The 13,899-nt window shown below is 42.0% G+C and overlaps 1 protein-coding gene and 1 long non-coding RNA gene across 9 annotated transcripts in view; one reads left to right on the top strand and one right to left on the bottom strand.

Moving 5' to 3' along the window:
- The window catches only part of LOC105675242 (uncharacterized), a 40,035-nt gene extending 31,891 nt beyond the window's left edge, over positions 1-8,144 (bottom strand). Inside the window, exons 1-2 of the long non-coding RNA XR_001101243.2 lie at positions 8,054-8,144; positions 6,410-6,495 (exon numbers count right to left, since the gene is read on the bottom strand). This is a non-coding gene — a long non-coding RNA (uncharacterized lncRNA). The remainder of the gene's footprint in view (positions 1-6,409; positions 6,496-8,053) is intronic.
- The window catches only part of Msp300 (Muscle-specific protein 300 kDa), a 96,199-nt gene that overhangs the window by 40,422 nt on the left and 41,878 nt on the right, over positions 1-13,899 (top strand). For 6 of the 8 annotated variants that reach the window (XM_067347366.1, XM_067347368.1, XM_012372228.2 and 3 more), the window contains 9 exons: positions 117-718; positions 820-1,462; positions 1,548-1,886; positions 2,033-2,338; positions 3,058-3,209; positions 9,512-10,322; positions 10,396-10,554; positions 10,636-10,998; positions 11,093-11,203. In XM_067347366.1, coding sequence (XP_067203467.1) covers positions 117-718; positions 820-1,462; positions 1,548-1,886; positions 2,033-2,338; positions 3,058-3,209; positions 9,512-10,322; positions 10,396-10,554; positions 10,636-10,998; positions 11,093-11,203 — 3,486 coding nt within the window. Of the gene's footprint in view, positions 1-116; positions 719-819; positions 1,463-1,547; positions 1,887-2,032; positions 2,339-3,057; positions 3,210-9,511; positions 10,323-10,395; positions 10,555-10,635; positions 10,999-11,092; positions 11,204-13,247; positions 13,818-13,899 lie in introns of those variants that run through there. The other 2 variants (XM_067347367.1, XM_067347369.1) reach the window with 1 other exon arrangement.

Below are 13,899 nucleotides of genomic sequence, written 5' to 3'. Positions count from 1 at the left end.
CTCTCAAAATTAATTTAAGAAAATTATAATTAAAAAAATATTTGGTAAAATTTTGTGGAATATCTTGAATATTTTACGATATACGTTTGAGGAATGTAAATATTTCTTTCACGCAGTACGATCGGTTGAAAAAAGAGGCGCAAGAGTATGGCGACGACATAGAAAAGATAAACCAGCAAGGAAAATCGATCTTGCCGACCATCAGCGACGCCGACAAGCAGGAGCTGAGCGAACAGTTGAGAAACATGAAGGAAGCTCACGGACGAGTAGCCGGTGTAATAAACGAGAGAGCGGTCGCGCTTCAAAAGAACATAGACGAGGCTGAAGAAGCTGCCGCGCGAGTTGCAGAGGCGATACAATTCATGACGGACATACAGAAAGAGCTTCACGATCTAAACAAGCCGATCGGCGCCCGCGTGGAAGACGTGGAGGGAATGTTATCTGCTTACGAAAGGATTCTCGACGACCTCAAGGCGAACAAGGCCAAATTATCTGACCTGCAATCGGCTAATGTGGGCAATCTGCACGGCGTGCTAGCTCAACAGGATGATCTGATAAGAGCTCTCGAGGCGCAGATAGCGAAGCTTCGTCAACTGCTGCTACTGCGACAACAATTTATCGCTTTAATCGCGGAGATCACCACCTTTATCGCCAAATATACCGAAATCATCAGAGATATTGAGAAATCCGGGCAAACGACCGAGGAAAAAATCAAAAGGTACCGCAATTATCGATCGCATAACTCTGAACAGTTTTTTTGAATGTAACAATAAATCCAATCTTATCGGTGGAATTATAATTATTTGATGAATTTGACAGGTATGACGACGCTATACTGAAGATTCAGGAATGCGAGGCCACTCTCGCCAGCGCGACGGACAAGGGACAGCAAATAGCGGCGGAAGGTTCGGTCGTGGACAGAAACAACATAACGGAGCAACTGCAGTCGTTGAAACAGCAATTGCAGGCCCTTCGCAGGGCGGTGGAGATGCAGAGGGAGCAGCACGAGCTGGCCGCGGCCGAGCATCGGAGGCTCGCCAGCGAACTGGCCGAAATCCTCAACTGGCTCGAGAGCAAAGAGAAAGAAGTCAAGTCCAGACCGCTGCTGGAAAGAGATCCCACCAGCGTCGAGGCGGAATTGAAGAAACACCATGAGCTCTGCGCCGGTGTGAACGAGCATCTCGACAGGATCAAGGATCTGAAGGAATCAGTGCGGCACGAGGAGGGAATGCCGGGTTCCTTGAAAGAGATGCTGAGCGAAGCTGTGTCCCTGCTGACGTCCTTGCCGCGAGAGATGGAGGAGCGTGGAAATTATCTCGAGAGTAATATGCAGATGAGGCTGGATTACGCCGCCCTCACCGACAAGCTTCACAACTGGGCGCGCGAAGCGGAAATACGGCTGGAGAGCAACAAGGAGGGTCTCGATTTCGAAAATATTCTTAGCGATTTGGAAGAGCACAAGGTGAGACATTTTTCAGATCGCGTGTGAAACTGATTATTCGAATTTCTGAATTTGATTGTTAATATTGATTGTGATTTTTTTTTAGATATACTTCAGCACTGAGCCATCGATACGCGAGCTCGTGTCGCAGCAGATTCAACAAGCGGCTGATAAAATCTGGCCGTCCCTGGACAGTTACGAGCAGGAGGAGCTGAGCGCCCAGCAGCAGCAGCACACGCAGCTGCTTAAGAACACCCTCAATACAGCCAAGTCGCAACGTTCGCGTTTGGAACAGGGTGCCGAGATGTGGAGGGATTACACGCAGAGCCTGGAACGTGTCCGCGCTGTTATTAGCAGAACCCGATTCACGGATGAACCGGTCACCACACTAGCCGGCTTGCAGTTCAACATTCAGAAGATCACGCATGCCCTCAACGATATTCAGGTGCATTGAAAAAATAAGAAATAATTGTTTTAACTTTTGTACAAATCATTATAGCGCTTTGCAGAATCTACAAAATTAAAAAAATTAATGGCTGAACCTTTTCGGTACTAATAATCCTTTTTTCTAATTTTCTTTATTTCTCACAGAATCAACAGTTCGAACTGGATCTCTTGAACGATCGCGGACGAGAGGTTCTCCGACTGGCGGACGCCAACAACAAGAAAACGATAGAATCGCAACTGTCCGAGATCAGTTCGGAGTGGCGCGAGCTAGTTTCTGGTCTCGAAGGGCGTAGAGACGCGCTCGAGGCGCTTTCGCAACATTGGGAAGATTTAGAAGCGCAATGGGCTATCGTCGAAACGCGATTGACGACGATCGAGGAGAAAAACAAACTCGTCGACACGGTGGTGCGATCGAAGCAACATCTGCACGACGTCATTAAAGCATTAGAGGTGAGCAATATATTTAAAAAAAATATAAATCATCTTAATTTTTATGAGAGAAAAAATCTCGTTATTTTTAATGGATAAATAATGGATAAATAAATGTGCATATTTGTCTTCTTCAATCGCGCAGAATAATTATTGTATTCTGCGAACTTAAATCAATCATATAAAAATAGTTGAAGATATAGAAAATAGGGCATCGGGTTAAGCGTGTTCTATAGTGATTATCGCGTGTATAAATATAAAATACTGTATAATAATAGAAAATATTAGGCGTCACGCGAGGTGCTTTTTTGGCTGTTTAAGTGGCTATACGATGTCGCATTTTATATGGATACACATTCTTATCGATTTGCTGTGCGCCGAGGCACGGATACACAATTAGTTCTGTCTTTCTCTCTTTCCGGTGCACCCTTTATAAATGCCGAACGTGTCAGACTTGCACGACCAGGCACCACAGGTGCGCGGCCCTCCAAAACCCAACTAGTAGTTTAGTAGTCGCTCGCGAATTATCAAGCCGCGATGAACGCTCGCGGAGAATTTACGTATCGGCAATACTTTCATTTTTACAGAAGCGTTTATATTCAGAAACAATCGTCATCTTTTAATTTCGGATCTAATATCTTCCAAATTAAAATACACACTAATGATTTCGGGACTGAGAATTATGGTGCACACTGATTGTCGAAAACAATTAACAAATTATTCGATTCCGTTGCGGACAGGAATCGGTGACGGAGGCCGAGAAGCTGAAACCTGTAACGGAGGAAATAAAAAGCTTGGCAGGACCTGTGCTCTCATATCTCGCAGTGTTTACGGAAGCGCCGGCACGAAGTCTCAAGGAGCGGCTCGAGAAATTGCAGAAATCGGCTGAATCGTGAGTCGAAATGCATCGTTTTGTTTTAATATCTGTTCAACGGACCAGCACCGCTACACCGTGAATATTGGTCAGCTAAGCCATTTGAGGACCATCAAATTTTATTTTATATAATGTAAACCGCGACAGAAGTATTATTGCGAACTTCGGACAAGCTAACAATAAGAGATAATTAAAAATATTTATACCTTGTAAATACTTAAATTTTCAAAGTTTTATTTCGACTTTATTTTTACCAGAAGCATTAACTTGATAATTAAATTTCTAATTTTTAATTAAATTCTCAATTAAAGTATAAGTTTAATTTTTAGCTCGACAAATTTATATCATACTTGTATTATTAATCGAATGTTACTTTTTTTTATACGCATTAGTTCACGGTCTTTGGGCTGGCAACGAGGGTGCTATAAAGGTCCTCCTTTACGAACAGATTTGCATGTGCATGCATAAATGTGCATCTGACGCTTTTGCTTATACCTTCCCTCCCTTCTATATACATTTTTTATTTCAGCAATTCTACGTTTCAGCGTTTTATATTTTTATTGATATAATTAGCCTTTATAGCATTTTTTTCAGGTGATCTCATTGTTTTATAATAAATATATATTAATTAAAAATAATATAATCGATAAGCAAGCCGATATGCATATATTTGTTTCTTTACTTTCTTGACGTTGCACGTTTGAGGGAAGATTGTACACGATTCTATAGAACATTTAAATTGTGTTTTCCAATTAGTAAAGAAATATCATCAAACTGCGTCTGTATTACAGCTTTGGCAAAGCTTTTTCGGAAATACAGTCCCACCATGTTGCGTCGTCATCCAAATCAGTGCCAAAACATATAGAACTGCTATCGACCTTTTAGTCACAAAGTCAGTGGCGAGATAGTTGGTTAATGAGCGTGGACAGTAAAAATGCTCATAATATAATAGTGCAATTATTTTAAACGTGAACTTGAAAGTTATTTTTAAAAGCTACGTTTAAAGTGCAAAACAATGACAGTGAGAAGCAATGTAGATATGTTTAAGGTGGATTTAAATTTTAAATCAATCACACAATGATATCACTCACATTATAATGCTAATGCTAAGTAATCATGGTGAAATAGTCAACAAATTATCTCTGTTGCTTTCAAGCGCATCATCATTCGTAAAGTTGGCGCGTTTTATTTGACAATTATGCGATATTGCAAAAAATTATAAATCAAATACATAATAACAGTTGTTGTGCAACGTGAATATTGGTCCAAATTCAAATGTAACGCGACGTAATGCGGCTGGCGCCTCAAAACTAACAATGAATATAAATAGAACGTAGAATATAAATACCCCAACAGACACTTGTATATAGCATAGCAAATGCAGTTACCTATCTTGTCAGAGCGCCCCGGGTCTAATGAATCATCTTTTATTTATGGGGGTTTTTAGCATCGATTTTCAAATTGATTTCACTTTAACGAAAATATCAGCTTTTATCATAAACATATGCGCAATTAATTCTTGAATTATACATGCAATATAAATATTTGAAGTTTCACAGCGTAAAATTTAATTTTTTTCAATTCATAAAACTTAGTGTCTAGATAATTTTTTGTTTTCAATGCTTCGTAACTTATCGGTATTCTTTATATTTTTATTAAAGAAGAATCGGCGCGTAATAATCATAAAATCGAGATTAAATCGCGAGGATAATAATAAAATAGTCGTAGAATTTTTTTAACATTCACGAGTTAATTCTCACGCACACACGTACGTTGGCATTTAATCATGATCGCCAATATTCATCGATCCATTCGCCGCTTCATTACACATCGCGTTACTACGTCACCACCAAATCCGTCCTGTGACGTAACGTTCTGTATAACAGCGTGTAAACAGTCGGTATAAGAAGGTTACACGGTCGTGGAAGGTCGATATGCGTTTCCGAGAGGGAAACGTGTGTCCATGGCCCCTACCATACTTTTCGTCTCGCCCGGTATATCACCACGCGCCGCGGTTTATCCAGTCATCCTCGTGCCGGCATTGACAGCACGTCGTGCGCGATACTCAATCGCATCTGTCCGACCGATGCATCATCGATGCTAATCACGCGTTTAAGTGATCGCGTTTGAGACGAATAAGCAGCACGCAACATGCGCTTTGACGTTGTACCAGGTGGTTGATCGTCGCCGAAGTATGACGTCTCGTGACGTATCTACGTCCGATTTCGCGTGTGTTGCACTGTCGAAAGTGGCATATATTCTATTTACATGTGGAACGCTATACGCGAATAAAAAAAACTGTCATAGACACTAGATACATTTAGGTGGAAATGAGCTTACGCTTTGGGAGACGCGTTCTCCCGAGGTACGGAATTTCTTTTGCTTTTTGTTATACGCCAACGGAGACAGTGATATCAATTCAATAAGAAGATATTTGCTGAATGACATCACTCAACTGCAAATTAATTGAGACGACGTATTGCTTAAATTTGTGAAACCGCATCTCCCGTGCGGCACAAACGTCGTCGCTCACATATGTATAGTACGCGATCTCGCATGCGCATAGAAGACGACAGAGCAGATTACCATAATATGACACACGTGTGCTGCATACAGAATTATGAATAACTTCCAATTAAGAATAATTTGTAATTGCAGATGAGAATATAGTTAGGCTACAGTTTTATACTTTCTATAAATGCAAAATTTTATATCTTGTAAAAAATCAATAAGAAAATATTCAATATTTCGCAGCGTATGTTTGTTCCGCAAAATTCTGTTCGATAATTGCGTTTGTTTCTTTCTCGACGATTGATTAATAATTAAAGTAGCAAATAGATTATTTGTGTGACACATTTGTGCATAATGTACTATTAATGATTTACGGAATGTAAAAAAATTATCATTTCGTTTAAATCTTCGCTTTCTTGCTCAATGAAAATGTTGACGAACAGGCAAAAAATTTATTTTAACCTTGAAATGTAAAATTACTTTTTAATTTTTGCATATTTTACTTATCTTGAAGATAAGAAGTTAAAAAAAAACAATAAACGCATTATGATCTATCAAGTATCTTAAAATCTTCTCTCAATTAATAGAACGCAAAGAAAAGATCCAAATAAATTTTGTGTTATGCTCTTTTTCTATACCTTAAGAGTCATTTATCTCACGAAGAAAAATTGACATAAAATTATAGTGTATGCAGTATAGTAACTTACTTTAACTGTCGATTCACGGTTCGCTGGCCGATTCGTAGGACACGTTCGACGTCAATCAAATACGGTGTTAAATATAGATTTGATGTCTGAAACAGAATGAAATATTGCTTCTAAATTCTGTGTTGTAACACACATTGCATATTGTGTATGATATAAGATCTGACAACACGTCTGCATATATGATTCATGACATAATAAGATGTGCTGTAATAGATGATACGCGAGTGTCGTAAATTTTTCGCCTAGCGAATGATTTTTCTTGAAAATCAATTTTTTAGATAATACATTTTCTCTTAATTCTCTTTCGGTTAATTAATACTTTTATTTATTTTAAATTATAATTTTGTATAACTTGAATCACGTTGTTTATTCGGACATTTTTAATTAGCAATATAGTCTCGAATCATAATTTCAATCGCCATGCCATTGTGCGATTGTGTAGTGACTCGCATTATTTCATCGTGATAGTCACGGCGCCGATCAAATATGGCGCGTAATACGAACGGACGTGTAAAGATCCGCCTATCCAATTGATTGAAGAATAATTATTTCATTTAATCATACGATAAAAAATTTGCATAAAAATATCCGCACAATCGGCAAACTCTGACCGTAACAGATCGCTGTAAATTTTTTTCTTGCAAATTATGAAATATGGGCCGCATTTTTTTACGTTATTATTTAAGATAACGCCGTGTAAGTTTTCTAACTCATTCGTAACTCATCGGGTTTACATCTTCAGCGATTATTCTTAGGACGTCGTTCTTGGCTGGCCGTGCCGATCTCAAGACCAGGCCGCATGCGTCGCGGCGCCTCGCCAATGCGGCCTACGACGAGCGTCTAAAGCTAGCTTTAGCGACTACATCCACTCTAATAACGTTTCGAACCGCGAACGCTGCTGTTTGGCTTGATAGTGCCGCGCCATATTGTTGTCTGGATAAACGCGATAGCGAGGACGAGGATTAAAAGGGGGATAAAAGCGAGAGAAAGAGAGAAGAAAGTGAAGAGTTCGCAGCTCGGTTCGCGCGTCGCCGATTGTATTTGCGAAAACGCAAATATCGCGCGATTAACCGCAGCCGGATACATAGGTACACGTTCGCTGGCTTATCGCTCGCTTATGGCATTTTATGTTCGTACAGAGAGATTAAGAGTGGTTCCGTTTCCATGATGCCGTAAAGGAGAAATTTTTATGGCACGGCGTTAGGCACGACGGATCAACGAAATAGAATCGCGCGGCACGGATCGCAACCGGCAAATTGCGTGATCGATGAAGTTATCGCGGATTATACAAAATCGCGTGCAAATGGATAATCGTTTCGCACCCGAAACTCATAGCGTCGAAAATAGATCGCCACATGCGAATGTTGATAGTTTCTAAGAGGAAACTCATTAACAATGAATTTGATTCGACTGTTGCAGCACGCAATAAGCAATTTATCGCATTGATTGTTCTTGATTTAGACGCATTATGCTATCTGTTACTATACGTACAAACACAAAACCAATAAATAATGAATGAAATAAAATTATCATTGTTCTCATATTCCGTGGATTCGAACAATTCGACGTTACGTAAAATGGAATTATTATGGAAACTTAAATCGAGAGAATTTTGTGATTTATAACTATTTTATTTTTTCTTACATTTTTTTCCGTATTGCCTGTTTTTCGGCGCATAACATCAGCCGGCGATCGTATCTCACGTTCACTGCGGCGCGACGATAATGTCATCGTGCGAAAAGAACAACTGTGCACGAAACTCGACATTGACATCGAGAACTCTAGTGATTACGTATTTCGAGAACGGCGGGACAAAATCGGCAAACGTGCAATTTATTATTATGAATATTAACGCAGCGCAGAAGGCGCTGTAGCGCGATAAATTTAATCGCCGTAGATTAATGAGATTTTGACCTTCAGCAAGTAGACTACGAAACGGAAAGAACCGTAATAAATTTAAAAGTCGCACTTTACGTAAGCCTTCCCGTGAAGTCCTAGTGAAAGTATGCTGTCATCGCTAAAAAATAGATCTTTACTAATCGAAGTTACATGCTTTTCTTCCAAAAGAATGATGACAGCATACAAGTTCTTAGAGGATGACATCAATGTTTAAATTATTCCTTATGACTTATTATCTATGCAACCGGTAGTTGGCGCGAAAATCATATAAGATTTTATCTTATATACTTTACGCTGCTTTTGTCTAAAGAGAAGATTTTTCTCCACATTTATTAAAAAAGATGAAAAGATTTTTTTAATTGATACAATTAAGATTTTATATTATAATTAATTTTTTTATTATAAGATTCGGCGATATTTCGTTTTTTTATTATTTTAAATAATTTATTTGCTATACACCGATGAAAGAATAAATATCTAAAGAATAATATTTCATTTCGAACGCGATTATTATTATTATTTTGTGTTATTGTTGAACAAAGTGATCCGTCTCGAAAAATTGTATAGCGCTTTTCAACAACATCTCGTATATAGTGGCTAGTGTGAACAGCCGACCAAACTGCCGTCGGTACATACTTCCTTCGTCTACTTTTAGCCAAGGCTGCCCCGACTTCGCGACTTCGCCTGGGATCGGGCCAGCCACGACCGAACCACGGCGATACGCATTTCCGATTCTAAATCCGTCTCACCTCGCCGCGAACGATCGCTTAAGGCAACTGATGGTTCCGTGAAATTCTTTTCTACAACTTTAAATCAACGCGTTTATCTACACGATTTATGTCCTATTATTATTCAGTTGCGCAATATTTCAGAGAAGTTACGCAAAAATTATGCATTTTATGCAGACAAATATAATTCCTAGTCAGATTCTATCGTCATATATATTTTATAAGTAGTTTTTAACCGAGATTCTCTGCCGTCATTCATATTCAATTCTTCAGCAGAAAAAATTACAGAGATAAATATTTGGATTTCGAAGATATTGAATAATCGTATTTGCTTTTCCATCCGCAATCTTCCCTGAAACGTCTAAATGTTTGTGCGCGCATTCAACGCGTCTGTATAATAAGAGCCCGCTCTCTGACCTTTGCGAGCGGCTCCCTCGCCGCTCGCAGAGAGTCACTGTACGAATCATCCTTCTAGACTCGTCGGCTCGCTTCGTGGCAAGTCCGAGAAGGCGAGCGAAGACTTGGAGACGCTCGAGAACGTCGAGCGTGAGATCGAGCGGCTGCGGAAGCGGCTGAGCGAGGCGCGCGAAAGCGCCACGTGCTTCTACGTATACGGCGTTGATCAAGACGCGACCGAGGCCGAGCTGGGCGAGCTGCGCTCGCAAGTCGAGGACCTCGTCGACACCGCGAAGAAGTTCTCAGGAAGCATTAAGGCGCGGTACCAAGCTAGCCAGCAGCTGGTACCGAGTGACATCACCCAGCACCTGACCGCACTCGAGCTCTGCGCCGAGGCGACGGCACAGGCGATGGAGGAGAAGCAGAGGGAGCAGAAGCGTGCCAGGACCACCAGGTCGGACTATCTGGCCGACGTGGACGAGGTGCAGGCATGGATACGCCAGGCCGAGCTGAAGGTGCAGGACAGATCGGTGGAGCCGGCCGTCCTCAGGGAGCACCTCAGGCAGATACAGAACGAGCTGGGCACGATTAGCGACAAGCTCGAACGACTGACGAAAAACGGGCAAACCATCGTCAAGAACACGAGAGACGACGCTGAGAAGGAGCTGATTAACAGCACGATCGCCAATCTCACAGAGCAACTGGCGCAGGTGAGGAGCTGGTTGGAGGAGAAGCGACAGATCGTGGGTGACACTCTGGACGCCTGGCAGAGGTTCCTCACGCTTTACGAAGCCGTCAAGGCGTGGACGGCCGAGAAGAGACAGTTCCTAGTCGAGCCGCTGAAGCTCAGCACGCTCGCGCAAGCCCGACAAAGACTGCACGAATACTCGGTACGTGAACGGAAAGCGTCGTCGGTCGTCGTCACACACGCCGCGTTCGTCTGACACTTTCTTCGTTTTGTAGACCGCGGTCAAGAGCTGCAAGCAGGTGAACAAAAATCTCAGCGACATGGGCAGAGAATTGGAGAACATCGGCCAGGTGACCAGCGTGGGCAATTTGCCGGAAAAGCTGGCCGAGGCGGAAGAGGGCAAAGTTCAGGTCGAGGGTCAGCTGTTGGAGAGGGTTAGTGGATAATAACGATCTCTTTGAGCGATAATTAGGTGATTTACTAGCCGGTTACGAAAAACGCGCCACGTATTGCAGAACGCGCTGCTGCAAGAGGCCAGTGAAGAATGGGAGCAGTGCGAGAGGAAGATGAAGGACGTGCGCGGCTGGATGGAGAAGGCCAGGCAGACGCTGGAGTCGCCGCAGAACAAGAAGAAGCCGTTGCGCGATCAGCACGCGATTCGCGAGAAGATGCTCAGCGACATTGCGATCCAAAAGACGAAAATTACGATCTCGGTGGAGAAGCTCGAGGTGCACTTCAGATCCGGCATCGGCGGCGACAATCGGGTCAAGGACACCGCCGACGACCTGATCGCCGAGCTTAGCGCCCTTCACAGCACCGTCAAGGAGCAAGCGAGTTCTCTGGAAGTCTGTCTAGCGCAGATCGATCAGTATCAGCAGGTTAGCGGATTAGGGAGACGCCGGCGTTCGCGGTTCTTTCGCCATCTGTTTGCAATTGTGTGATCGAGCGAGATCTGTCTTGTTTCCGTTTCAGGAAATTCAACAGTTGAGGCAGCATATCGTGCAGGTGGAGCAGCAGCTCAGGACGGTGCTCAGCCCGACGTACATGCCGAACGATCGGGAGAAGGCTCTTCAAGAGCAGCAGGTAGGCATCCCTCTTTTCCCCCGATTTTTCTACCTGCACAAGTGCGCTGAAGCAGCAGTTAATTTTTGCATTTGCTCGATACCAACTTGAGACCACCACCAGAAGAACGCGTTGCTCTTTGAATAGTCGCGTCGCGCGCGCAACTGCCGGGGGTAGTTTTCTGCGTTTTCGGGTGCGATTAGGCAAATCTCTCTCTCTCCTTCGTTTCAAAGAGTGATTAATTGTGCAATCAGAACGTATCGCGACCTTTGACTAACCGTCGACCGAGCCACTATTAACCATGTGTAACTAGAAAGCTGCCGAGTCATCTGCCATTTTATTTAGTACATCGCAAGATGGAATAAGAATTATTCTACTTTTTATTATCCGAATATATTTATATAAATTTGGAATCGGATAAAACTAATTACTCTCTCAACGCAAAGTGCTATTTAAAGAATGGCTAATGACTGTATGTGTAAGCATTTCGAAGCGGAAACATCTTAAACAAGTCAACTTTATCAAATTAAAATTAAACAATTCTTGTGAAAATAATTGCAACCGTTGAAATGATCAAGATGTTTCCGCCGTATATTGTACCCATCTTTCCTTCCACATCCTGCATCCTTTTACGTGTAAACCTCACCTTTGTACTTTCATATGTCGAAAAATTTTCTACATTAACATTACTTCATTATCGGAAACTTAATTGATTAATCTAACTTTATCGTTCATTGCGTTAATTGCGTTCGTTTCAAACACATCACCGAACGCGTAATCATGCACAAATTTTGCGCAGAATTTTCTCAACTACATCGTATCATTTTACTGTTGAATAATCTACAATATAATCTACTAACATTTACAAAATTTGCCTATCTTGCACTTTTTGTACCGAATGAAGATTGATAATCGATTAGGAAATTGTTTCTCTCTTTCTTTTTCTCGTTTGTACACGCGATAGGCGAATTTGTAGGATCTCGAAAAAATTTTCGGTCTCGTGTTCGTCATGGTGGTACACCGCTTACGGGGTAATTAGTTGGTATCATGTTCTAACTCTACGTTCCATTTTTTCCTCACACACTTGCCACCGTACACACACGTATAGTCCTCGAATATGTCCTAGCTGTTAAGTTCACTTAATCTCGCGACACTTATTGTACTATTGTTCCGAAGGGGATTACTTGATTTTGCTTGTTTTCTGTGTTTCTTTTCTCTGTTTTTTATCGTTTTACTGTTTTACTTGTCACGCGTGTACATCGCTACACCTTCGTATATATATACGCTCACACGTATATATGTATATTGTATATATATTTTTCTTTTCTCTTTACATATATCTGTCTATGTCTGCGCGCGTGTGTGTCTACGTAAATAAGCAATCACGCACATATATACGTCACTTACATTTTAGAATGAAAGACCACGTAGAAAAACGCGAAGTACTGCCGCACATTCACGTAAAGCGTGTCACGCACCGTTCACACGTATGCATTCCTTACGTGACTTGGAGCCTATACACACTTTGTATATTGGAAAAAAGAAAAAAAGAAACGTTTACATGAGTCATCAGGAAAAAATCAAGTGACCCTCCCGGTGCCGCGTGTTGTTATCACGCGAGACACGCAGACAGAACGCCCGAGTTTCTTTCTTCTTGCGACTTGCGTTAATTTCTGTTTATTATCATTTTTGTTGCTCTCATTTTACCAGTTATTTCATTTATGAATTTTTCTTTGCTACACCCCCTGTTCCCTCACACCCTCGCCACTTCCGGTCGCCTGTGCTTTTCTCTGCCACTATCACTCCCCCTCGTACGCTACCCTTCATCGTCGTCGTCGTGTTTTCGTCCCCTCTTGCGCACATCGTCGTCTACGTTCTCACCGAAATCGTCGTCATTTCGCTCATCATTCGCCATTTCTGGTCGTGACTTGTTCGTGCTCTTCTTCCCTCCCCCTGTTCCATCCCCTTGAAACCGTTATTACGCTCCAAACGTCCTCGATCCGTTCCTCTCGCTCGTTCGACGTGTTACGCTCTCGTCTGCGTTCGCGATTTCGCGCACGATCAGATATGCCGCGAGAAGATCAAATCCTTGCAAAGTAAAATCCAAGCGCGCGCCGAGAGGTCTAAGCTACTCGTGCAGCGAGGCACGCCAGATCTGGAGCCCTTGGACCCATCACAATAGAGACCTACCCCCGTTGAACGAATCCGGCTCTCGTTTCGTGATCTTCGACTTTATTGGCCTGAATAAAAATCGTCTATTTTCTAAAAATGTTACATCATATTTCTATTTCTTACTGTCGAAGAATGACGACGACGATAGCCGCCGCGTATTAAATACCACGTGCAAAACTCGGAGGCGGCGTAAACGACAAAGACGAAAACGGCGGCGTGAAACGATCCTCGTCTTCGTCGTCGACGTTCCTCAATCAGAATCGAACGACTTTGTTTTTAGTATCACGTAACTTTTTTAAAGTAAGTTTTTATTAAGCACTGATTTTCCAATAGATATATCACGCCACGAGACCGTGGACGCGATTACGTTGCCATGTATGACCGCGCGTCTTTTCTTCGAAATATCTGTGCTTCAATACGACGTACTGATTGAGTAAAGGAAATAAAAGGCCCATTTACCGCCGATCGATTGTTCATTCATGAAAACCCCATTCACTTTAATTACACACCGATAGAGATTTCTCGGTAATATTTTAACACGATCC

The sequence above is a fragment of the Linepithema humile genome, chromosome 1 (genome assembly GCF_040581485.1).
Source record: "Linepithema humile isolate Giens D197 chromosome 1, Lhum_UNIL_v1.0, whole genome shotgun sequence".
NCBI classification, from domain to species: Eukaryota; Metazoa; Arthropoda; class Insecta; order Hymenoptera; family Formicidae; genus Linepithema; species Linepithema humile.
The sequence above is the reverse complement of the archived record's forward strand: the minus strand, read 5'-3'. Positions and strand labels throughout refer to the sequence as shown.